Consider the following 23,645-nt stretch of genomic DNA (forward strand, 5'->3'; position numbering starts at 1 on the left):
TGCAGCTGATAATCGTTATAAACAATGTCATATGAAAAAGAAGTGCTTTTTCATTATAAAATATTTAAAATTGAGGTTTGCAGAAATATTATATTACTATAGTTATAAAATTGCAAACACTTTCTCTTTTTGCACAAAAGTTTTCCTTCACAGCACAGAATTTTTACATTTTACAATTAACACTTAAATGAGGACTCAAATTTATAATATGAACTTTCAAGTGCTTGTGCCTCCAAATGTCCAAGATCATGTTTGTAAAGTAAAGAGAAGCTGGAAAAGGAAAACAACAAGATTTTTTTTTTTTTTGCAAAATTAGATCAAAGAATTTTTTAGAAGAAAAAAAGACAAGAGGAAAAGCATAAATGCCTAGCATCACTGCTATTTTAATTGCCGAGAACATGCTGTCTTCTGCAGGAATCTAAAAGCAGCACACTTCACCTCTTTGTTTCTGAGACTGTAAATGAGAGGGTTCATCATGGGGATCACAATCGTGTAAAACACAGAAGCCACCTGATCCCTTCCCAAGGAGTAGGACGTCTTAGGTTTTAGATAAGTAAAGATCATAGTGCTGTAAAAGATTGTGACTCCCAGGAGATGGGAGGCACAGGTGGAGAAGGCTTTCTTCTTTCCAGCAGTGGAATTAATTTTCAGGATAGTGGAGAGGATGGACAGATAGGATCCAGATATGATGATGAGGGAGAGCAGTAAATTGGATCCAGCACAAATGAATATAATGAGTTCAACCTCAGAAGTGTCACTGCAGGACAGGGCTAAAATTGGGGATACGTCACAGAAAAAGTGCTGGATGACATTAGAGTTGCAGAAGTGCAGTCTGCTCATTGAAACTGCATTCACAGTGGAATATACAGAGCCCATCACATAGGAGCCAGCAAGTAGGGCACAACACAGTCTTGTGGACATAATGACTGAATAGTGCAGGGGGCTGCAGATAGCTACATAGCGATCATAGGCCATTGAGGAGAGAAGCAAACATTCAGCAGCACCAAAGACTATAAAAAAGAACATCTGGGTGAAGCAGCCCAGGAAGGAGATGCTCTTGGTGGAAGTCAGTAAGTTCTGTAAGGTTTTAGGGGTGATGACACTTGAGTAGCTGAGGTCGAGAAATGACAGGTGAGTGAGAAAAAAGTACATTGGGCTGTGAAGCTGGGGATCCAGGCGAATGATCATTATCATCCCCGTGTTCCCCAGCACTGTGACCAGGTAAATCAGGAGAAAGAGCACAGAGAGGACCAGCTGTGTCTCTGCAGAGTCCGTCAGCCCCATGAGGATGAAGTCAGGCACAGTGGTGGAGTTCCATCTACCCATGGTGTCCTGCTGCACTTGTCTGCTGAATAATAATTTTTAAAAATTACCCTGTCTAAGAAACATTCTTATGTGAATGGGTCAGTATTTTCCATAGTGTTCCTAGAAATTATTGTAAACCATTGTGAAGAAGAGTGAAGAAAGTACAATCACCATGTATAGTTATGGGTATAAAATGACATTTGTTTCTGATACATTAAAGGATTACATCCTGTTTTTAGCATGAAACTGATTCTACTCTAAACTGATCTCATTATTAACACATTCAATTCTCAGAAATATATTATACCATAAGGGATATTTTTCATATACCTTACTTCCAAACAATGGGCACAGTGATTACTTATGTAAAAAAGAGCAGGTACATATTGCCACTGATTCTACCTGATTGTTTTGACTTCAGAGAACAGACTTACAATACTATTTTCTTGATCAGGACTTGTTTTACCAATCCTGAACGAGGATATATAATTGACCATGCTAAAAACCATTTTTAGTGCATTATTCACTGTCCTTTTTTCCCAATAATTTATCATACTAATTATACTAATTAAAGTAATTTATTTCTGGGGAATTAGGTGAGTCACATTAATATTAAATTCCTGAAGATATAGTAACTCAGACAGAAAAATCAATCTTTAAAACTTTTGGATTTTTAAAACTAGGCTTCTTCTCTAGCTTCTTCTGGCTGAGAGCAGGAATCCCTTCCTGTCCTCAGTCTAATGACTGCAGAGAGAATTACTGCTCAGTCTCAGAAATACCATGACTGCCTGAGAAGAATATTCAGACACCATCCCAGGAGGTCAAGGTCTGCTTTAAGTTGGAAAAGGGAGCCAGGGAGCAAGGAGTCACCTGGATATAAAAGCCCTGGAAGAAATTAACACTCAGAGACAGAGATTTGTGGTGAGTAGAGACTCCTGTCTCTCCTGTGAAGTAAATAAACCCTTTCTTTCCATCAAAATCATTTGTCCCCACTTTTTGAAGCACCCAGAGGCATTGTGGACCTTCAGCTCTGGTAACAATGTATCTTTTAACTTGCCCATTCAAAATCAATTTTCTTTATATATTTTGTTTTCAGAATAAGTACACTGCTTGTGTACTTTCATTTCACAAACTCTATATTCTTTTCTGCAAATCTTAACATTACTTTTGATGAGGCCCACATATGTTTGTACATATTTTAAAATAAAATTCCCTTTATTTTATCTAGCATAATCCCCTCCAGTTCTCAGAATGATACTCACTGTGCAACAAGGATGCTGAAAAAACTGTCTTCCAATATTCTCTGTTTAGAAATTTGTCAAGCAGAAAATATTCTCATAAATAAAGTATGTAACAATATGGTGGGTAGGAAATTATTGTAATCTGTGTGTTTTTCTAGGAATAATTTTTTGCATTCATTTTTTTTAATTCTGAGGTAAAATGTATCACCCTAGAAACTTTTTTAAAGTCTTGATCAGATGGAAAGGTCACCCAAAGTTTCCTCTGAAAAGGATCTGAAGGAGGACCTGTGAATGGAAACAGACCAGTGTGTGCCTCTCCTCCCAGTCGGCCTCATATACTGTGCATTCAGAACACTGCAGCCTTTGGTCATCCTTGGGGAGCAATTTCCAGGGAAGATATCTTGGCCAAATTCCAAGAACAGAAGTTTGAGGATTTAATGAACACAAGATTTTTCTTTTCCCCTAGAAAAGGGAATGTAGAACACAAACAGTTCATCCTCACATATCATGCTCCAAAATTCTGTTGAACTTCATTCATTTATTTTTTAAACTTATACACAGTCATATAAATTTGCCAGGAATAATGTTTATATTTGAGTGATTAATCAGAAATTTTTGAAGAGGAAGTTAGAGAAGAAATTTCCTGAGTCATACTTTCTTTACAATTGACACTATGAAGGATGGAACAATAAAATATTTGGCCTGGAAATGTTTTATACTTAAATGAATGACTTGGCCATACACATAACACATATTCATTAGAAAAAAGTAGAAAACATTGAATTACAAAAAAAGCAATTCAAAAATAAAATCAGAAATAATTTTTCGATAACAAAAGAAATGTGTCCTTAGTTCAAGATATGATTAATAAATCACCATCAGACAGATAAAAAAACTAGAGCAGTTGAGGAATATGATGGAAAATCAACAGAGGAAACAAATGGAATCCATAAAACAGATGCAAACAGATTTCCAGGAGATTGAAACCTCCATTGAAAGTTTATGCAGCAGAATCTGCCAACATGAGGACAAAATTTCAGATATAGAAGGCAGGATGAAATAGTGACCAAGAAAATAAAGCTTTCTTAAAAATAGTAAGGCACCATGAGAAATCAATTCAGCAGATGCTAGATATTGCAAAGAATATAATGAGTGATCAGAGTCAATGAAGAAATAGAAGAGACTTCAAATGACATAAAAAACGTGTTCACAGAAGTAATGGCAGAAAACTTCCCAAGCAGGGGAAAAGAACTTAACATACAGATAAGTGAGGCATACAGGACTGCCACCAGCCAGGATAAAAGAATCTACATCTAGGCATATAATAGTTAAGATTGCAGAAACCCAACAAATGAACATAATTCTACAATCATTTAGAGAAAAGAAACAAATCACATGCAAAGGAAAGCCCATCAAAATCACAGCAGACTTCTCAACAAAAACCCTCAAGTCAAGAAGAGCCCGCAGTGACATATTTCAAGCCCTGAAAGAAAATAACCTCCAACTTAGATTGATGTGCTGTGCAAAACTACCTTTCAAAATTGATGGAGAATTAAGATAATTTCATGATGAGGAACATCTGAGGAACTTCATGAATAGCAAACCAGCACTACATAGATTTTAAATAATATCCTAGGAAAAGACAATGAGGATCACAACCCCAGGAAGAACCAGCAGAATGAATCCATCAGGCACAAGAAATTAAATGCAAAGTGGTAGTATCCAACAAAAAGAAGAAGTCAAGAAAAGGATAATTCAGTACATATCAGTTATATCCTTCAATGTTAATGGTCTCCATTCACCAATCAAAAGAAATAGACTGGAAGAATGGGTCAACAAGCAAGGTCAAACAATATACTGCATATAAGAAACACATGTAATTCAAAAAGAAACTCGTAGACTTAAGGTTAAAGGGTGGAAAAAATTACTACATGCAACAGGAACTTGAAAAATAGAAAGAGTAGCTATCCTACTTGCAGATCAAACGGATTTCAAACCAACACAGATTAAGAGGGACAAAGAAGCACACTACATCCTGGTAAATGGAGAAAGCCAAGAGGAAAAAATGACAATCATAAATATGTATTCAGCAGACACTAGTGTGCCAAATTATATAAAAGAAATACTAACAGACATGAAAAATCATATAAGCACTAATACAATACTAGTAGGGGATCTCAATACCCCACTGTCACAAATAAATATCAGCTAGACAGAAAATAAAAAATGAAATACTAGAAATCAACCAAACTTTTGAAAACATGAACTTAACAGATGTTAAAGAGTGTTCCACCACACAAAATCAAAATACACATTCTTTTGGGGTGCACATGTGCTCTTCTCTTACTACATAAATATCTTAGTAATTTCATATATTCATGGGCTCTTTCTAGTCTCCAGTTTATTTCTTAAGTTCTTTTATTGGTACATTTTAGGTATGCAATATGTTTACATTTATCACTGGGTGCTTGTACCTGTACATGATGTATCTTGGTTCTTATTTTTCCCCATTACCTGTGTGCCCTTCACCCCCTCCAGCCTTCCCTATGTACATAGACTTTATTTCGATTTTTTTTCTTTTCTTATAATTTTTCCTTTCCCTTCTTTCCTTTCTACTTCCCCTCCCACCACCCCTATCCCATTGGACCTTTCTTCCTATTTCAAATTATCAATTATTCATTTTAATCATTTTAACACTCATTTACATTTTCAGTCTCTCACACAATGTGTTTTTGTTTATAAAATGGAGTACTACTCCACCATAAAGAATGAGAAACTAGAGTCATTTATAGCTAAATGGATGCGTATCAAGGCCATACTCATAAGTGAAATAAATAGGACACACGTGTAAATTCCAGTTGTTTTTAAAGATATAGTTGTACATTATATTCATATCTGTGTATTTATGATTCAGAAAATACATTGTAGGAATTTTTGTTGTCAGTTTTTTTGATGAGAATGTAAGACTTTGTAGACAACATTTAAGTTAAAGAAATTATTTTACTTTAATTAAACCTAAATCACACTTTTATTACATAGTGTGGAAAGCATTCATAATGTTATTTCTTGAGCATGATATGACCTAGTGGGCTATTGATCTATTGGAGCTTTTCAGAATAACCAGGACAGCACATAGACACTGGGCAACCAAGCACCAGGAACTCAGGCCTGGGAACTGAGGCACTGGGTCGATGGTCAGGACCTGTACATAGATTATGCAGACCCCAAATTTTCCCCTCATGCTGGCTCCCAAGAGCAGAAGGGATGAGAGCAGCTGTGGACCAGGCTCCCCAAGGGCAAACCTGGTAGAGTACAGAGGTCAACATGGAGGGCGGAGCTCATCTCCAGACTGCTGGAAATGGCCTCTCCCACCTGGACAGAGACTGAGAAAAACACAATAAAGACAACATGATTTTCATGTTGCTTCTTCTGTTAGGTCTTGTCCTACAGTAGAATTCAATGGGAAATATTGTTCTTAAATACAAATGCCCCCACAAGGATGCAGAATTACCCACAGTATGTGCAATTGTGTAAGCATTATTCTATTGTGTGTGCACCTACAAGGTCTTACTTTGGTTTGTTAGGTTCTCTTCTGCCAGGGTTGTTTCACAGTCTTTCTAACATTCTAGCATACAGGTATCTGCTAATTCATGAACTGGATCCACTCTGCCCTACGTCTTTCCCTTTTCATTTGTATTCCCCTCCTTTCTCTTCTTTGTTCCTCCTCCTCCAATGACTCTTGAATATCCCCATTCTCCCTGTTTTCTTCTTATATATAAATGTTCTCATTAAGGCATTTCCCCCTAGCCTATCCCGCATAATTTGTCCCTCCTTCTTTCTGAGCCAAAATTAGGAAAAAAATTGAAGAGTTTCTCAAACAAATTATAAATTATATGTTGGTGAATGATTTGTTCTTTAGATATTGACATTATGCATGATTTTTCTGTCTTTATGAAGAAGAGCTATGAATTCAACCTCATAGAAAAGTTCTGTAACAAGACCCTAACCCTAATCATTAATTACCCCATAATAAAATATTTCAGCTCTACCATTATGTTTTAATTTCTTCTTTTTCTTCTCAACACAACATCTTACATGATGATATATAGCAAAGCAGGTATTTGTCCACTAATCATTACCAATTTTACAGTAGTATCCAAGCTGGTTTTGTCTTTACCTTATTTTTCTTTAATAAATAAAAATATCATGTACAGTAAAATGACAAAGTATATTACATGAATGTAGCCTGGAGATGGAACCAGCCAGCCAGAAAAAAACACAACATAGGTTTTGCCCCATTTCTGTGGGGCCTGAGGATGTCTATTTATCCTCTCATTTCTGTTAGTGAAGACTGGAGTCCTGTCCAATGCATGAGACAAGAGGGGGCTACTTAGTAAAGGGCTAGTTGGAGTTCTGTATGCCTCACTTATCTGTATGTCAAGTTCTTTTCCCCTGTTTGGGAAGCTTTCTGCCATTACTTCTATGAACAGATTTTTATGTAATTTGCAGTCTATCCCCTTTCTTCATTGACTCTGATCAGTCTTATTTTATTCCTTGCATTGCCTAGCATCTGCTTGATTGATTTCTCATGGTCCCATACTATTTTTAAGAATTTCTTTTTTCCTGATCATTAACTGCAATCCTGTCTTCTATATCTGAAATTCTGTCCTCACATTCCCACATTCTGCTGCATAAATTTCAGTTGTGTTTTCAATCTCCTGGAAATCTGTTTACATGTGTTTTATAGATTCCATTTGTTTCCTATATTGAGATTCTATCATTTTTCTTGACTCCTTTTATTTATCTTTGTCTACTTGACATTTGTTAATCATGTCTTGAACTAAGGACACAATTTCTCTTGTTATCTGAAAAACTATTTCTAATTTCATTTTTAAATTGTTTTTTTCTATGCAATTTAATGATTTCCACTTTTTTCTAATGAATATATGTTATGTCTATGGCCATGTCCTTCATTTAAAGAATAAAAAATTTCCAGCCCCAAAATTTTATTGTTCCATCCTTCATAGTGTCAATTGTAAAGAAAATACAACTTATGAAATTTCTTCTCTAAGTTCCTTGTCAAAAAATCGTGATTAATGTCTCAAATATGAATATCATTCCTGGTAAGTTTATCTAAACATGTGTCATTTTAAAAAGAAATTAAATGAAGTTCAGCAGAAACTTGGAGCATCACATGAGGAGGTGAAGTGTTTATGTTCTACATTTGGGATTTCTTAGGGAAAAGACAAAATCTTGTGTTCATTAAATCCTTAAACTTTTGTTCTTGGAATTGGGCCAGGAAATCTTCCCTGGAAATTGATCCCTTAGGATGACCAAAGGCTGCAGTGTTCTGAATTCACCATATATGAGGTCAACTGGGAGGAGAGGTACACATTGGTCTGTTTCCATTCACAGGTCTTCCCTCAGATTCTTTTCAGAGAAAACTTCGTGGTGACCTTTCCATTCAATTAAGACTTGAACAGAATTTCTAGGGTGATACCATTTTCCTCACAATAAAAAATGAAAGTAGAAAAGCATAAAGATAAATTACTCCTAGAAAAACCAAGAAGTTACAATAATTTCCTGCTAACAATATGGTTATATATTTTATTTATGAGAATATTTTTTGCCTAACAAATTTCTAAACAGAGAACATTCGAAGAGTTTTTTTTCAGAATTTTTGATGCACAGTAAGTATCATACTGAGAACTGCAGAGGATTATACTGGATAAAATAAAGGGGATTTTACAAAATAAATATGTACACATATCAGTTGGGCCTCACTATAAGCAAAGTTAGATTTAGAGAAAAAAGAATATAGAGCTTGTGAAATGAAAGTATATAAGCAATGTACATATTCTGAAAATATAATGTTTAAAGAAAATTGATTTTGAATGCACAGGTTAAAAATACATTGTTACCAGAGGTGAATGTACATCCTGCCTCTGACTATCTCAAAAAAATGTGGGGAAAGTCCTTTTGGTGGAAAGAAAAGGGTGTATTTACTCCATAGAAGAGACAGGAGCCTCTGCTCCCCACAAATCTCTGTCTCCCTGTGTTAATTTCTTCCAGGGCTTTTATGTCAAGGTAAATCCAAGCTCCCTGCCTCCCTTTTCCAAGTTAAAGCAGACCTTGAACTTTGTGGTTGGTATCTGAATGTTCTTCTCAGGCAGTCATGGTATTTCTGAGGCACTCAAAGTGGGGACAGGAAGAGTATTCCTGGACTTGGTCAGTAGAAGCTGGACATGCAACCTATTTTTAGAAATCCAAAAGTTTTCAAGATTAATATTTTTCTCTCAGTTACTATATCTCCAGGAATTTAATATTAATGTGACTCACCTAAGTCCCCAGACAGAAATTACTTTAATTCATATAAGTCATTGGGAACAAATGGGCACTAAATAATACACTAAAAATGTTTTTCTATGGTCATTTATATGTCCTCATTCAGGATTGGTAAAACAATTTCTGATCAGGAAGACAGTATTGTAAATCAGTTGTCTGAAGTCAAAATATGCAAGTTTGATCAGTGTGAATGTGTAACTGCTCTTTTTTAATTTAGTAATCTCTGTTCCCTCTTTAGGTAGTAAAGTATGTTGGTAAGAGTTCTTATGGTATAATCTTCTCTTGAGAATTCAATGTGTTAATAATGAAATGAGTTTAGAATAGTATCATTTTCATATGAAAAATAGGATGTAACCCTTTAATATATCAAAAACAAATGTCATTTTATACTCATCTACACATGGCAATTGTAGTTTTTCACTCTTCATCACAATGGTATTCATCAATTTCTAGGAACACTATTGAAAGTACTGAGCCACTCACATAAAAATATTTCTGGAGATGGAGTAATATTTGAAATTTATTATTCAACATATAGGTGCAGCAAAACATGGGTAGATGGAACTCCACCAATGTGCCTGGCTTCATCCTCATGGGGCTGACAGACTCTGCAGAGACACAGCTGGTCCTCTCTTTGCTCTTTCTCCTGATTTACCTGATCACATTGCTGGGGAATGCTGGGATGATACTGATCATTCGCCTGGATCCCCAGCTTCACAGCCCCATGTACTTTTTTCTCACTCACCTGTCATTTCTCGACCTCAGCTACTCAAGTGTCATCACCCCTAAAACCTTACAGAACTTACTGACTTCCACCAAGAATATCTCCTTCATGGGATGCTTCATCCAGCTGTACTTTTTTATAGTCTTTGGTGCTGCTGAATGTTTACTTCTCTCCTCCATGGCCTATGATCGCTATGTAGCTATCTGCAGACCCCTGCACTATCCAGTCATTATGTCCACAGGACTGTGCCATGCACTGCTCGCTGGCTCCTATGTGGTTGGGTTTGTGGATTCCACTGTGAATGCAGTTTCCATTAGCCGACTGCACTTCTGCAACTCTAATGTCATCCAGCATTTCTTCTGTGACACATCCCCTATTTTAGCCCTGTCCTGCAGTGACACTTCTGAGGTTGAAATCATTATATTCATTTGTGCTGGATCCAATTTACTGCTCTCCCTCATCATCATATCTGGATCCTATGTGTCCATTCTCTCCACTATTATGAACATTAATTCCACTGCTGGAAAGCAAAAAGCCTTCTCCACCTGTGCCTCCCATCTCCTGGGAGTCACCATCTTCTACAGCACTATGATCTTTACTTACCTAAAACCAAAGTCATCCTACTCCTTGGGAAGGGATCAGGTGGCTTCTGTGTTTTACACAATTGTGATCCCCATGCTAAATCCCCTCATTTACAGTCTCAGAAATAAAGAGGTCAAAAGTGCTGCTGTTAGAGTCCTGCAGAATTGAGTGGGTTCTAGACAATTAAAAGAACAGAGCTGCTAGGCATATTCACTTTTCTGCTTGTCTTTATTTTTCCTCTGAGAAATTCTTTGATCTCATTTTAAAGAAAATTAAATCTTGTTTTTTTCTCCTTTCTGGTTGGTCTTTACTTAACAAACAAGGCCTTGCCATTTGGAGGCAGATGTACTTAGAAGTTCATATTATAATTTGGAGTCATCAATTACATATTATATCTCAGAAGGAAAAAATCTGTGCTGTTAAGAAAAACTTTTATGAATAAAGAATAATTTTGTAATTTTGTAAACTATATTGTGTAATATTTCTGCACACCTAAATTTTGAAATATTTCATAATAAAAAAGCACATCATTTTTACTGTTATTCTGTATATAGTGATTTTCAGCCGCAATGTTTGGCTCAATTGCTTTCAAGTCAAGATTACTGCATTTCGATTTTACATCTGCTGCTTCTCTAGCATTTGGCAAACACTAATTCACTGAAATAATAAGGTTCATTATGCATAACTACATGATACACAATAATTCCACGTTTCTATCATCAGAAGATGGACATACAACTTTTAGTATAATAGAATAACTGTTGGCCATTATCACCAGAAAGCCTAGAATTGTAGAATATTTTGACATAATAAACACTACATATTTCTGAATAGTATTCCTTAATGTTTTACAAATCTCTTTTATTCAATTAATTTACAAACTAAAGAACAGCTAAAAAAAAGGGGGGCAAAAGTTCCCACTTTAGGATTAGGTAATATATTGAAGAAGAATTAATTTATAGGAAAGTGATATATCTTAATGTTGAAGACAATTTAGAAAATGATGATTATATATAAAAGAGAAATACATATCCATCCTTGCCTGTTTTGTGCATGCTTTTCTAAATTAGTGGTTGTTAATATATGTCTATATATATTTGAGAAAATTCCTGTCAATATATATTTGACACAATTCCTGATTCTTGTACAATCTTTGCCACTTTGTTTATTAAAGTTAAAGTTAACTCTCAAGTAAAGTGCATAATTAAAACATGTAAGATTAGTATGTACTAAGAATGTGAGAAAAATTGTGTCTCTTATTGTATAATGCTTTGAACTTGAAATGTCCTGAATTTACCAATTTCAAAATCAGTGAGCAATAACACCTATTAGGTATGTTCCTGTGAGCCATGTAGAGACCAAACCTTTTTGTGACATGACAATGAGCTTCAGCCATTGGATTCTTTGCCTTTTCTCCTGATGTCTAAAGGTTTATAGCGTGCTTTAAAAATAAATTAGTGATTATCATGCAAAATCTCTGTAGTATTCTGTTCAGTCTGTTTGAATTATAGCAAAATTTAATTCTAATTTTTCTTTGCTCTGTTAATTCTAGTTGACCATGTATTTGTGTGAGTAGAATATTGAAGTACCCACAATTATTGTGTTGAATTCTATGTGACCTTTTTATATCAAGAAGTACTTCAGGAAACTGGGTACAGCAATGTTGGGTACATGTATGTTTACAATGGTTGTCTCTTGGTAAATTGCTCCCTTTGCCAATAGGCAGTGGCCTACTTTCACTGAACTGAATAATTTCTGTTGAGGTCTACACTTGTGGATCTAAGCCTAGCTCCTCCAACTTGTTTCATTCTTCAAGCTGAAGGAAGTTCCTTTAACTTTCAAGCAGTGTCTTTTGGAGCCACATGTGATTATTTCTGGCACCATATATCTGGGTGTTGTGTTCTGAACAAATCACTAATTTTATGTCACTCACTGAAGACTTAAGGCAATTTCAATAAATACTGTTAAATGTTTTTACTAATGTGTTCATTTTCTTCTTTTTCTAGTGTTTGTTTCATATCATGTATTTTTTTCTCTCTCTTTTTTTAAACTATTCCTACAATTAGATTCATTTTTCCCCTTAGTCTCATGAGTGTTACTACCCTATTTATCTGTTTGGAAAATTCCTTTAAGGATTTTTTTCAACACTTTTTATTCAGTAAATATTTCTTTAAACTTACCTTTGAAGATCTTTATTTTTCCTTCAATTTAACTAGATATAGAACAGTAAGTTTGCAATTATTTCCTTCAGGGTTTGAAATAAATCTATTCAACTTTTCCGGATTTTACATTTACAGGTGAAAAAATTTGCTTATGTATCTGAGTTAATAATTCTATGTGATTTAGCCTTTCTTTCTATCTACTCAATCTTCTAAGTCTAAAATTTGTGCAATTTGACTAGAATATGTTATGAGGTGTTTCTGTTTTTGTCATATTTATTTGCCTGTTCTCTAGTAGATTTCCTACAATTCCAGTGAATAAGTTTTCTATGCCATTGGCTTGTACTTTATCATCCTATTCTCGTCTTCATTTTAATTCTTTGAGATTTTCAAAGGGTTCTCAAATAATCTTCTCAATATTTCTCTCTCTTTATTCTCTTACTGGGCCATTTTTGCAGCACATCCATTTTGTCCTTTAATTCTGAAATTGTTTCTTATTATTCATGTTAATTTTTAAGACTTTCAGTTAAATTTTTAATTTGACTGTTTAAGGATTGACTTCTAGAATTTCTTAGTTCTTTTCCCAGAATTTCTAATTTTAGTGAAGCAGTTTATCATATATTATACCATGATTTCCTGTTTGATTCATTCAGGTCTCTAATGTATCTCCTTTGATCTCCACTGTATCTCCTTTGATCTCCTTAAATATTTAATTATTTCATTAATTCAGCTAATATTTTCACCATTTTTGCTATCATTAATCATTTTCACAATCATTTTTTTAAATTCTTTGAAATTTCTTCCAGTGCAATAACAATTTGAAAGGTTTTGAGAGGGATTTATGAACTTGGGAAACATACTATTTTCTTGTTTTCTGATGATTCTTTGTGTGTATATGCATCTGTGTGTGAGTGTGTGTGTTTGTGCATGTGTTTGTGGTGAAGTTTGAAGATTACTGGGAATGAGTAGTGGAAGACCTATTGTTTGGAGATCTTTTGAGTAAGTGGCTTTGTTGTTGTTATGTGTCTTAGTCTATGGTGTTTCAGCATGGAACCATGAAATCTGACCCATGGTTCTCTACTTTAGCAAGAGGTTGAATTTTTAGCACAATTTTTTAGGACATAAGTACCAATAATGTCATTATTTTGATGAACAAAACATATATCAACATGTAATTTAAAACTTATTTGCAATAGCTACTTGCCCTTTTGGCTCAGGTCAAGTGTAAAATATCTTTGTAAAATTCACTACACAGAAACAGGAGGAAGAATAATAAGTTGGTAAAGGAGGAAAATAGGCCTTCATGAGAATATATATATGTATAAGAAAAAGGGAGGGAGGGAATATTTGAGGGAGTATGAGAATAGAAGGAAGAAAAAGGAGAAGAGAAAGGCATATAAATGGAAAATGGGAACAAAATATGGGGAAATTGAACCCAACTAATAAACTAGCCAATGCTTGTATTTGACAAATTTTGTGTAGGGGTCAAAAGTCAGGGAAAAATCTCACTAGGTTTTCTGGCTATTCTTGACTAGAAAGAGTTAAAGCATCACTGGAGGGAACAATTAACAAGACAAGGGGGAGCTGAAAAAACAGAGCACTGAGACTGATAGCAGGTGCCAAAGTCAGATTATCTTCCTTTCCCCACCTCCAGTAAAATTCCATGGAGTTGAAAGGGAGAGGGGACTATGTAACTTTTATTTAGTATACATATGTATATGTTTTATTCCGTCACTCTAGGGTCAATATATAACTGCCCTATATACTTAATCACTAACTAGACCTTCTATGTAAAGTTCCTCCTCACCAACCTATAAGTTCCAGAGCTACGGCCCTCATAAGGACAAGATGGCCCACCTAGGTATGTGCACATAGACAGTGGAACCTCAGGGTAGGGATCAGGGTCTGGGATCCACCTATTCCAGTCCAGAGAACCAATCAGGTTGTGACAAGTTCCAGGTGTGGACCTGGGAGAGAGAATCATTTTGACTAAAGAAAGCTGAAGACAAAACTTCACAGTTATTATCCTTTCTGAAGCCCCCTACCTACATCTCACAGGGTAGCTTTCTGTGCTTTCCATGCTTTCCTCTTTGCTTGCAAATAAAGTGTCTCTGCTTTTCCTTTTAACCTTCATTCCCCTAACTCCTTGTGGCTTAGTTTAAGAATCCAATGAGCTACTCAGACAGCAAAGCTGCGGTGCACATCCCCAGACACAACAGTTAGGAAACCACATAAAACAACCCTGATATGAGAGAAAATGACCAAAGAAAGTAAACCTATAGCTACAAAAGCAGTAGTCTTAATTATAATATAATTACACACATACACACACACACACATACACACTGATACACTGATTATTCCTCCTTGTGGGGGCACTCCTGACACTTCAATATCCTCTGTATTGAGAATGAAGGTGAAAGTAAAAGAGAGTATCTACATAATCTGTGTGCAGGTCCTGACCAGTGGCCCAGGTTCCTCATATACCCAGCCCTTGTTCTTGGTTGCATGCTTATCCAATGTCTATGAGACACTCAGTTTAATCAGAATGGCTCCCATAGATCAAAAGATTACATTAGGTTCATGGACTAACATAATATAAATGTTTTCTACTTCATGTAATAAAGAAAATTAATCAGCTTTAATTAAATTAAAATTAAAGCATTTCTTAACCTAAAATGTTGTTGACAAGTTCATACATTCTACTGATTGGTTTGCACAAAAAAGTTGATATATTTTCTAAATCATGAAAATACAAATGAATGAATATAAAACTATGCCATATAAAAATACATTGAGAGTGGAGAGTGGAAATAGTCTATAAATATATGAAATTACTAAGACCCTTATGTGATGAGAAAAGGGCCTTAACAATATATCAAACAGTAAATATTTATTAAATTCCTAGTCCTAATCACAAAGAAAGACAACCGGGAATATCTACAAATATGGATTCTAGAAAAGACAGATATTGCACTTAAATATAAAAAGATTATAATAAATGGCATAATTTCATCACTTCTTTGAAAGTGTAATATGCTACATTTTAACCTATTTGGATACAATAATTTGAATTTCAAATAGTAGTTATTTTTATAATCACATGTTTGGAATAAGGCAATCAGTTTAATAATTTTTAAACAAATTCAAATAAAATAGTTTACTTGGGAAATGAAACTGTACATTATGCAATAACCTTAAGATATCAAACAGAATTTTTAAACTGATATTATAAATGTAAAGATGAACATTTTAAAAATAGGAGATTTTTATCTCTCTTCTTGATCTAAGTTTAAGGACTGCAAGATATTGTAAATTCATTATCAATTCTTTCTTTGCAAGAAGTTTATTTTAAAAGAATAACACATGAGGCAAATGTGAGAATCAATAATTTATTTCAAAAGAACACTATAAACCTGAAGACAACAGAGAAAGGCAAAGGATCCAGGCTGAGGCTCATTGTCATGTCACAGAAAGGTTTGGACTTGATGTGGCTCACAAGAACACACGTAACACCTGTTATTGCTGACTGATTTGCAAATTGGTAAATTCAGTACATTTCAAAGCACTATACAATGAGAGTAGTCATTTTTCTCATATGCTGAGTACATGGTAATCTTACATGTTTTCATTTTACAGAGTTTATTAGATAGTAAACTTTAAGATAAAGTGGCAAAGATTATACAAGAAATGACAGGAGTTGTGTTAAATATATAGACATATATTAATAACCACAAAATTAGAAAAGCATGCACAAAACAGGCAACACTGATATTTATTTCTCTCATATATAATCGTTTTCTAAATTGCCTTCAACATTAAGATATATCACTTTACCATCACTTAATTCTACTTCAATATATTACCTAATCCTAAAGTAGGAATTGCTGAACTTTTTTTAGCTGTTTGTAAGATTGTAAATTAAATTGAATAAAAGAGATTTGTAAAACATAAGGGAATACTATTCAGAAATACATAGTGCTTATTATGTTAAAACATTATAGGATTCCAAATCTTCTGGTGATAATGGCTGAGACATTTTATTGTTCTAAAATTTTTATGTCCATCTTCTGATGAGAGAGATATGGAATTATTATATATCATGCATGTGGGCATGTAGAACCTTATTATTTCAGTGAATTAGTGTTTGTCAAATGCTAGAGAAGTTACATATGAGAATCTAAGTGCAGTAACGTTGAATTGAAAGCAATTGCCCCAAACTTTGCTGCTGAACATCACTATAAACAGAATGACACATTAAAAATGAATTGATTTTTCTTTGTAAAATTATTTGAAAATGGATTTTTGGATAAATATTGTATTTATATAGATCATAAAATTACAACAATTTTCACTTTTTGCGTAAAAATTTTCCTTAATTGCACAGACTTTTACACCTTAGATTGAACACTTAATTGATAACTCCAAAATATAATATGAATTTGGAAGTTTCTCTCTCTCAAAATTACCAAGATCAAGTTTGGTAGGTAAAGAGGAGCTGGAAAAGGGAAAAAAGGATTTTTTTATAGAATCACCCCAAATAATTTCTTAGAAAGAAAAGACAAGGGGAAATATGTAAATGCCTAGCAATACTGTTATTTTAATTGTCCAGCACCCTCCCTCCTCTGCCATACTCTCAGGGAAGCTTTCTTCACCTCTTTGTTTCTGAGACTGTAAATGAGAGGATTCAGCATGGGGATCACAATTGTGTAAAACACAGAAGCCACCTGATCCCTTCCCAAAGAGTAGGACGTCTTCGGTTTTAGGTAAGTAAAGATAGTACTACTGTAGAAGATGGTGACTCCCAGGAGATGGGAAGCACAGGTGGAGAAGGCTTTTTGCTTTCCAGCAGTGGAATTAATATTCAGAATAGTGGATATAATGGACACATAAGATCCAGATATTATGCTGAGAGACAGTATGAGGGTGGACCCAGCACAGATGAATACAATAATTTCAACCTCAGAAGTGTCACTGCAGGACAGGGCTAAAATTGGAGATGTGTCACAGAAAAAGTGCTGGATGACACTAGACTCGCAGAAGTGTAGTCTGCTCATGGAAACTGCAACCACAGTGGAATCCACAAAGGCAATAACATAGGAGCCAGTGAGCAGGGCATGGCACAGTCTTGTGGACATAATGACTGGATAGTGCAATGGGCTGCAGATAGCTACATAGCGATCATAGGCCATAGAGGAGAGAAGCAAACATTCAGCAGCAACAAAAAGGATAAAGAAGAACATCTGGGTGAAGCAGCCCAGGAAGGAGATGTTCTTGGTGGAAGTCAGTAAGTTCTCTAAGGTTTGAGGTGTGACAACACTTGAGTAGCTAAGATCGAGAAGTGACAGGTGAGTGAGAAAAAAGTACATGGCAGTGTGAAGCTGGGGATCCAGGCGAATGATCAGTATCATCCCCATGTTCCCCAGCACTGTGATCAGGTAAATCAGGAGAAAGAGCACAGAGAGGACCAGCTTTGCCTCTGCAGAGTCTGTCAGACCCATGAGGATGAAGCCAGGGACACTGGTGGAGTTCCATCTACCCATGGTGTTTTGCTGCACTTATCTGTTGAATAATGAATTTTAGAAATTATTCTGTCTCCAACATTTTTTTGTTTATATGAATGGCTCAGTATTTTCAAAAGTGTTCCTAGAAACTGGTGAAAACCATTGTGAAGAAGAATGAAAAAAATGCAATCACCATGTATAAATATGGCTATAAATGCCACTTGTTTGATATATTGAATGGTTACATCCTGGTTTTAGCATGAAACTGACACTATTCTAAACTCTTTCCATTATCAACATATTCAATTTTTAGGAAAATATTATACCCTAAGGAAATTTATCCACATACTTTCCTTCAAAAAAGGCCACAGAGTTTACTTATGTAAAAAAGAGCAATTACATATCGCCACTGATTCTAACTAGATATTTTGACTTCAGAGAACAGACTTACAATTCTGTGTTCCAGATCAGAACTTGTTTTACCAATGCTGAATTAAAATATGTAATTGACCATGTAAAAAAAGCATTTTAGTGTCTTATTTAGTGCCCATTTGTTCCCAAAGACTTATTATAGTAACTAAAGTAATTCCTGTCTGGGGACATGGGTGAGTCACATTAATTTAAAATTCACATAGATACAGTAACTGAGAGAAAAAATTAATCTCAAAAATTCTGGATTTTAAAAAATAGTTTGTGTCTCTAGCTTCTACTGGCCAAGCTTCTACTGTTCCTGTCCTGCACACAAATGACTGCACAGAGAATGAATGCTCAGTCTCAGAAATATCATGAGTGCATTTGAAGAGCATTCAGATACCACCCCAGGAAGTCAAGGTCTGCTTGAACTTGGAAAAGGGGGACAGGGAGCTCGGAGTCACCTGGACATAAAAGACCTGGCAGAAATTAACACATGGGAGACAGAGATTTGTGGGGAGAACAGAGTCCTGTCTCTCCTGTGGAGTAAAGAAATCCTTTTCTTTCTATCAAAATGACTTGTCCCTACTTTTTTGAGGCAGCCAGAGGCAGTATGGTAACAATGTATCTTTTAATTTGCCCATTCAAAATCAACTTTCTTCACAATATTATATTTTCATAATATGTATATTGCTCGTGTACTTTCATTTCACAAACTTGATATTCTTTTTTCAGCAAATCTTAACTTTACTCATAATGAGGCCCAAATGATATGTTTGTACCTATTTTTTAATAAAATCCCCTTTATTTTATCTAGTATAATCCCCTGCAGTTCTCAGAATGATACTTACTGTGCACAAAAGTGTCTGAAAGACTGTCTTCTAATGTAGTCCACTTAGAAAATTGTCAAGCACAATACATTCTCAGAAATAAAATATTTAACCATATGGTGAACAGCAAATTATTGTAATCTGTTTGTTTTTCTAAGGGTAATTTATATTTATGTTTTTCTGCATCCATTTTTTAAAATTCTGAGTTGATCTGTGTTACACTAGAAATTTTGTTCAAGTCTTGATCAAACGGAAGTGTCACCACAAAGTTTCCTGTTAAATGAATCTGAGGGAGGACCTGTGAATGGAAACAGATCATTGTGTGCCTCTCCTTCCAGTACGCCTCATATATTGAGCATTCAGGACACTCCATCCTTTGGTCATCCTTGGGGATCAATTTTTAGGGAAAATTTTTTGGCCCAATTCCAATAACAAAAGTTCAAGGATATAATGAACTCAAGATTTCTCCTTTTCCCTTACAAATCCCACATGTAGAAAACCAACACTTTTTCTTCTCATGTCATGCTCTAATTTCATTCATTTTTTAAAAAATTGACATACAATCAATAAAGTTGCCAGGAATAATGTTTACATTTGAGTGATTAATCACAAATTTTTTTGACTAGAAAGTTAGTGAAATTTCCTGAGCCATACTTGCTTTAAAATTGACACTATGAAGGATGAAACAATAAAATTTTGGGCCTGGAAATATTTTATACTTAAATGAATGACTTGGCCATAGACATAATGCATATTCATTAGAAAAAAAATGGAAAACATTTAGTTGCACAGAAAAAAAGCAATTTAAAAATGAAATTATAGGGCTGGCGATTTAGCTCAGTGGTTTCACCGCCTGCTGTGCAAGTGCAAGAACCCGAGTTCAATCCCCGGTATGAAAAGAAAAAAAAAATGAAATCATAAATAATTTTTTAGATGATATGAAAAATTGTGTCCTTAGTTGAAGACATGATGAATAAATCTCAAGCAGACAAAGACAAAAATAATAGAGTAGAGGAATATGATTGAATCTCAACATAGGAAACAAATGGAATCCATAAAACAGATGCAAACAGATGTCCCAGAGATTGAAAACTCCATTGAAAGTTTATGCAGCAGAATGTGCCAATGTGAGGACAGAATTGCAGATATAGAAGACAGGATTGAAATTACAGACTGGGAAACAAAGCTTTCTTAAAAATAAAAAAGGACAATGAGAAATCAATTCAGCAGTTACTAGAAAATGCAAAGAATAAAATAAGACTGATCAGAGTCAATGAAGGAACAGGAAAGACTGCAAAAGACATTAAAAAAGAAAAAACTTCACAGAAGTAATGGCAGAATACTTTCCAAATAGGGGAAAAGAACTTGACACACAGATAAATGAGGCATACAGGACACCAACTAGCCAGGATAAAAAAAAAATCTACACCTAGGCATATAATAGTTAAAATTGCAGAATCCCAATAGAAAAACAAAATTCTACAAGCAGTTAGAGAAAAAAAACAAATCACATACAAAGGAGAGACCATCAGAATCCCAGAAGACTTCTCAGCAAAAAGCCTGAAGTCAAGAAGCGCCTAGTGTTATGTATTTCAAGTCCTAAAAGAAAACAACCTCCAACCCACATTGATGTACCCTGGAAAACTACCTTTAAAAATTGATAGAGAAATAAGGTACTTTCATAACAATGAGTACATGAGGAACTTCATGAATACCAAATTAGCATTCCAAAAATTTTAAATAATATTGTATTAAAAGACAATGAGGATCACAATCCCAGGAAGAAGAAGCAGAATGAATCCATCAGGGAAGACAAGAAATTAAATGCAAAGAAGGATAATCCAACAAAAATCAGAAGTCATGACAAGGACAAATCAATACATATCAGTTAAACGTTAATTGTCTCCATTCACCAATCAAAAGAAATAGACTGGAAGAATGGGTCAACAAGCAAGATCCAACAATATACTGCATATAAGAAACACATGTAATTCAAAAAGAAACTCATAGACTGAAAGTTAAAGTGTAGAAAACAATACTCCATGCAAAAAGAACCTGAAAAAAAGCAGGAGTTGCTATCCTATTTGCAGATCAAATGGATTTCAAACCAACACCGATTAAGAGAGACAAAGAAGGACACTACATCTTTGTAAAGAGAACAATCCAAGAGGAAGAAATGACAATCATAAATATATATTCAGCAGATACTAGTGTGCCATATAATATAAAAGAAATACTGACAGACATGAAAAAACAAATAAGTACCAATACAATACTAGTGGGGGACCTCAATACCCCATTGTCAGAAAAAAAATATCAGCTAGATAGAAAATAAACAATGAAATACTAGAAATCAATCAAACTCTTGAAAACATGAATTTAACAGATGTTTAAGAGTGTTCCACCCCACAAAATCAGAATACACATTCTTTTCAGAGCACATGTGCTCTTCTCTTACTACATAAATATCTTAGCAATTTCATATATTCATGGGCTCTTTCTAGTCTCCAGTTGTTTTTAAAGGTATAACTTTACATTAGTTTCATATCTGTGTATTTTGAGAGTTAGAAAAATATATTGTAGTTTTTGTTGTGTCAGTTTTTACTGATAAGAATGTATGACTTTGTAGACAACATTTAAGTTAAAGAAGTTATTTAACTTTAATTAAACCTAAATCACACTTTTATTACATAATGTGAAAAGTGTTTATAAGGTTATTACAAGAGCATGATAGGACCTAGTGGGCTATTGATCTATTGGAGCCTTTCAGTATAACTAGGACAGCACATAGACACTGGGCATCCAAGCATCCAGAAGCCAGGCCTAGGAATTAGGGCACTGGGGCCATGTGGAGGACCTGCACACAGTTTATGAAGATCCCGCATTTTCCCCTCATGCTGGGTCCCAAGAGCAGAGGGGATGAGAGCAGCTGTGGTCCAGGCTCGCCAAGGGCAAACCTGGTAGAGCACAGAGTTCACCATGGAGGGTGGAGCTCAGTTACAAACTGCAGGAAATGGTCTCTTCCACCTGGAAAGAGGCTGAGAAGAAGATAAAGGAGAGACAACATGTTTTCCATGTCGCTATATATATATATATATATATATATATATATATATATATTTTTTTTTTTTTTTTTTTTTGTACCGGGGATTGAACTTGGGTCCTCGCGCTTGCGCAGCAGGCGGCAAAACCACTGAGCTAAATCCCCGGCATGTTGCTACTTCTATTAGGCCTTGTCCAACAATGGCATTCTACAGGAAATACTGGTCTCCAGTCCAGATGCCACCGCAAGGAAGCAGAATCATCGTGTGTGTGATTATGTAAGCATTATGCTATTGTGTGTGCACCTACAGGATCTTACCTTGTTTTGTTAGGTTCTTTCCTGCCAGGGTTGTTTCACAGGCTTTCTAACATTCTAGCACACAGGTATCTGCTAATTCATGAACTGGATCCACTCTGCCCTACGTCTTTCCCTTTTCATTTATATTTGCTTCCTTTCTCTTTGTTCTTCCTCCTCCCGTGCCTCTTGAATATCTCCTTTCTCCCTGTTTTCTTCTTATATGTAAATGTTCTCATGAAGGCCTTTCCCCCCTAGCCTATCCCACATAATTCATGCCTCCTTTTTCCTGAGACAAAATTAGGAAAATATTTGGAGAGTTTCCCACACAAATTATAATTTATATGTTGGTGAGTAATGTGTTCTTTAGATATTGACATTACAGATGATTATTCTGTCTTCATAAAGCAGTGCTAAGATTTCAACCTCAAAGAAAAGTTCTGCAACAAGACCCTAACCCTAACTCTTAACTAACCCATAATAAAATATTTCAGCTCTACTATCCTGTTTTAATTTCTTGTTATTCTTCTCAAGACAACATCTTACATTACAATATATAGCAAAGCAGACATTTTCACACTAATCATTACCAATTTTATGGTAGTATCCAGGCTAGTTATATCTTTTCCTTATTTTTCTTTTACAAAATAAAAAATATCATGTACACTAAAATGTTAAAGTATATTACATGAATGTAGCCTATAGATGAAAGCAGACAGACAGACAAACCAGAATGTAGATTCTGCCCCATTCCTGTGGGGCCTGAGGATGTCTATTTATCCTCTAATTTCCATTACTGAGGACTACAGTCCTTTCCAATGCATGATACATGAGGGGGCTCCTTAGTAATTCGTTAACATTACCAGTCCTGGCAGAATATATTGAGTCAAAAAATTAGGATAAAATACTCAATGCACTGTAGTTTAATAATTTTGCAAACTTAAAAGTACATATCCAAATCAGTTTTTTATTTGTATTTTTATCTTATTTCTCCATCAATTTTGAAAGATAGTTTTGCAGGATACATCAATCTGGATTGGAGGCTGTTTTCTTTTAGGGTTTGAAATACAGCACTCCAGGCTCTCCTTGATGTCAGGGTTTTTGTTGAGAAGGGTGGTGTGATTCTGATGGGCTTTCCTTTGTATGTAATTTAGATAAATAGATATTGTGAATCTTGCATTAAATCCCATAAAGTACACTGTGACTT

At 35.0% G+C, this 23,645-nt stretch overlaps 3 protein-coding genes across 3 annotated transcripts; 1 reads left to right on the plus strand and 2 right to left on the minus strand.

Annotated features, from left to right (window-relative positions):
• Positions 1 to 378: 378 nt before the first annotated feature.
• LOC106008690 (olfactory receptor 8H1-like) lies at positions 379 to 1,326 on the minus strand. The gene has a single exon (XM_013069465.2). The coding sequence runs from the start codon at positions 1,324 to 1,326 to the stop codon at positions 379 to 381; it is 948 nt and encodes a 315-aa protein (XP_012924919.2).
• An 8,115-nt stretch (positions 1,327 to 9,441) lies between these two features.
• On the plus strand, positions 9,442 to 10,394 carry LOC106008694 (olfactory receptor 8H1-like). Its single transcript, XM_013069467.3, has one exon. It carries the CDS (start codon positions 9,442 to 9,444, stop codon positions 10,363 to 10,365), a length of 924 nt encoding a protein of 307 aa, XP_012924921.3. The 3' UTR covers positions 10,366 to 10,394.
• A 6,557-nt stretch (positions 10,395 to 16,951) lies between these two features.
• Positions 16,952 to 17,899, minus strand: LOC101715629 (olfactory receptor 8H1). Its single transcript, XM_013069464.1, has one exon. The coding sequence runs from the start codon at positions 17,897 to 17,899 to the stop codon at positions 16,952 to 16,954; it is 948 nt and encodes a 315-aa protein (XP_012924918.1).
• Between the last annotated feature and the right edge of the window lie 5,746 nt (positions 17,900 to 23,645).

This window comes from Heterocephalus glaber, unplaced genomic scaffold (assembly GCF_053883595.1).
Source record: "Heterocephalus glaber isolate CG9 unplaced genomic scaffold, H.glaber_assembly_v1.0 deba00001805, whole genome shotgun sequence".
In the NCBI taxonomy this organism is placed as follows: domain Eukaryota; kingdom Metazoa; phylum Chordata; class Mammalia; order Rodentia; family Bathyergidae; genus Heterocephalus; species Heterocephalus glaber.

What these genes read in the sequence shown, in the direction of transcription:
- LOC106008690 (XM_013069465.2), bottom strand. Translation starts at nt 1,326, where the DNA reads ATGGGTAGATGGAACTCCACCACTGTGCCTGACTTCATCCTCATGGGG.
- LOC101715629 (XM_013069464.1), bottom strand. Translation starts at nt 17,899, where the DNA reads ATGGGTAGATGGAACTCCACCAGTGTCCCTGGCTTCATCCTCATGGGT.
- LOC106008694 (XM_013069467.3), top strand. Translation starts at nt 9,442, where the DNA reads ATGGGTAGATGGAACTCCACCAATGTGCCTGGCTTCATCCTCATGGGG.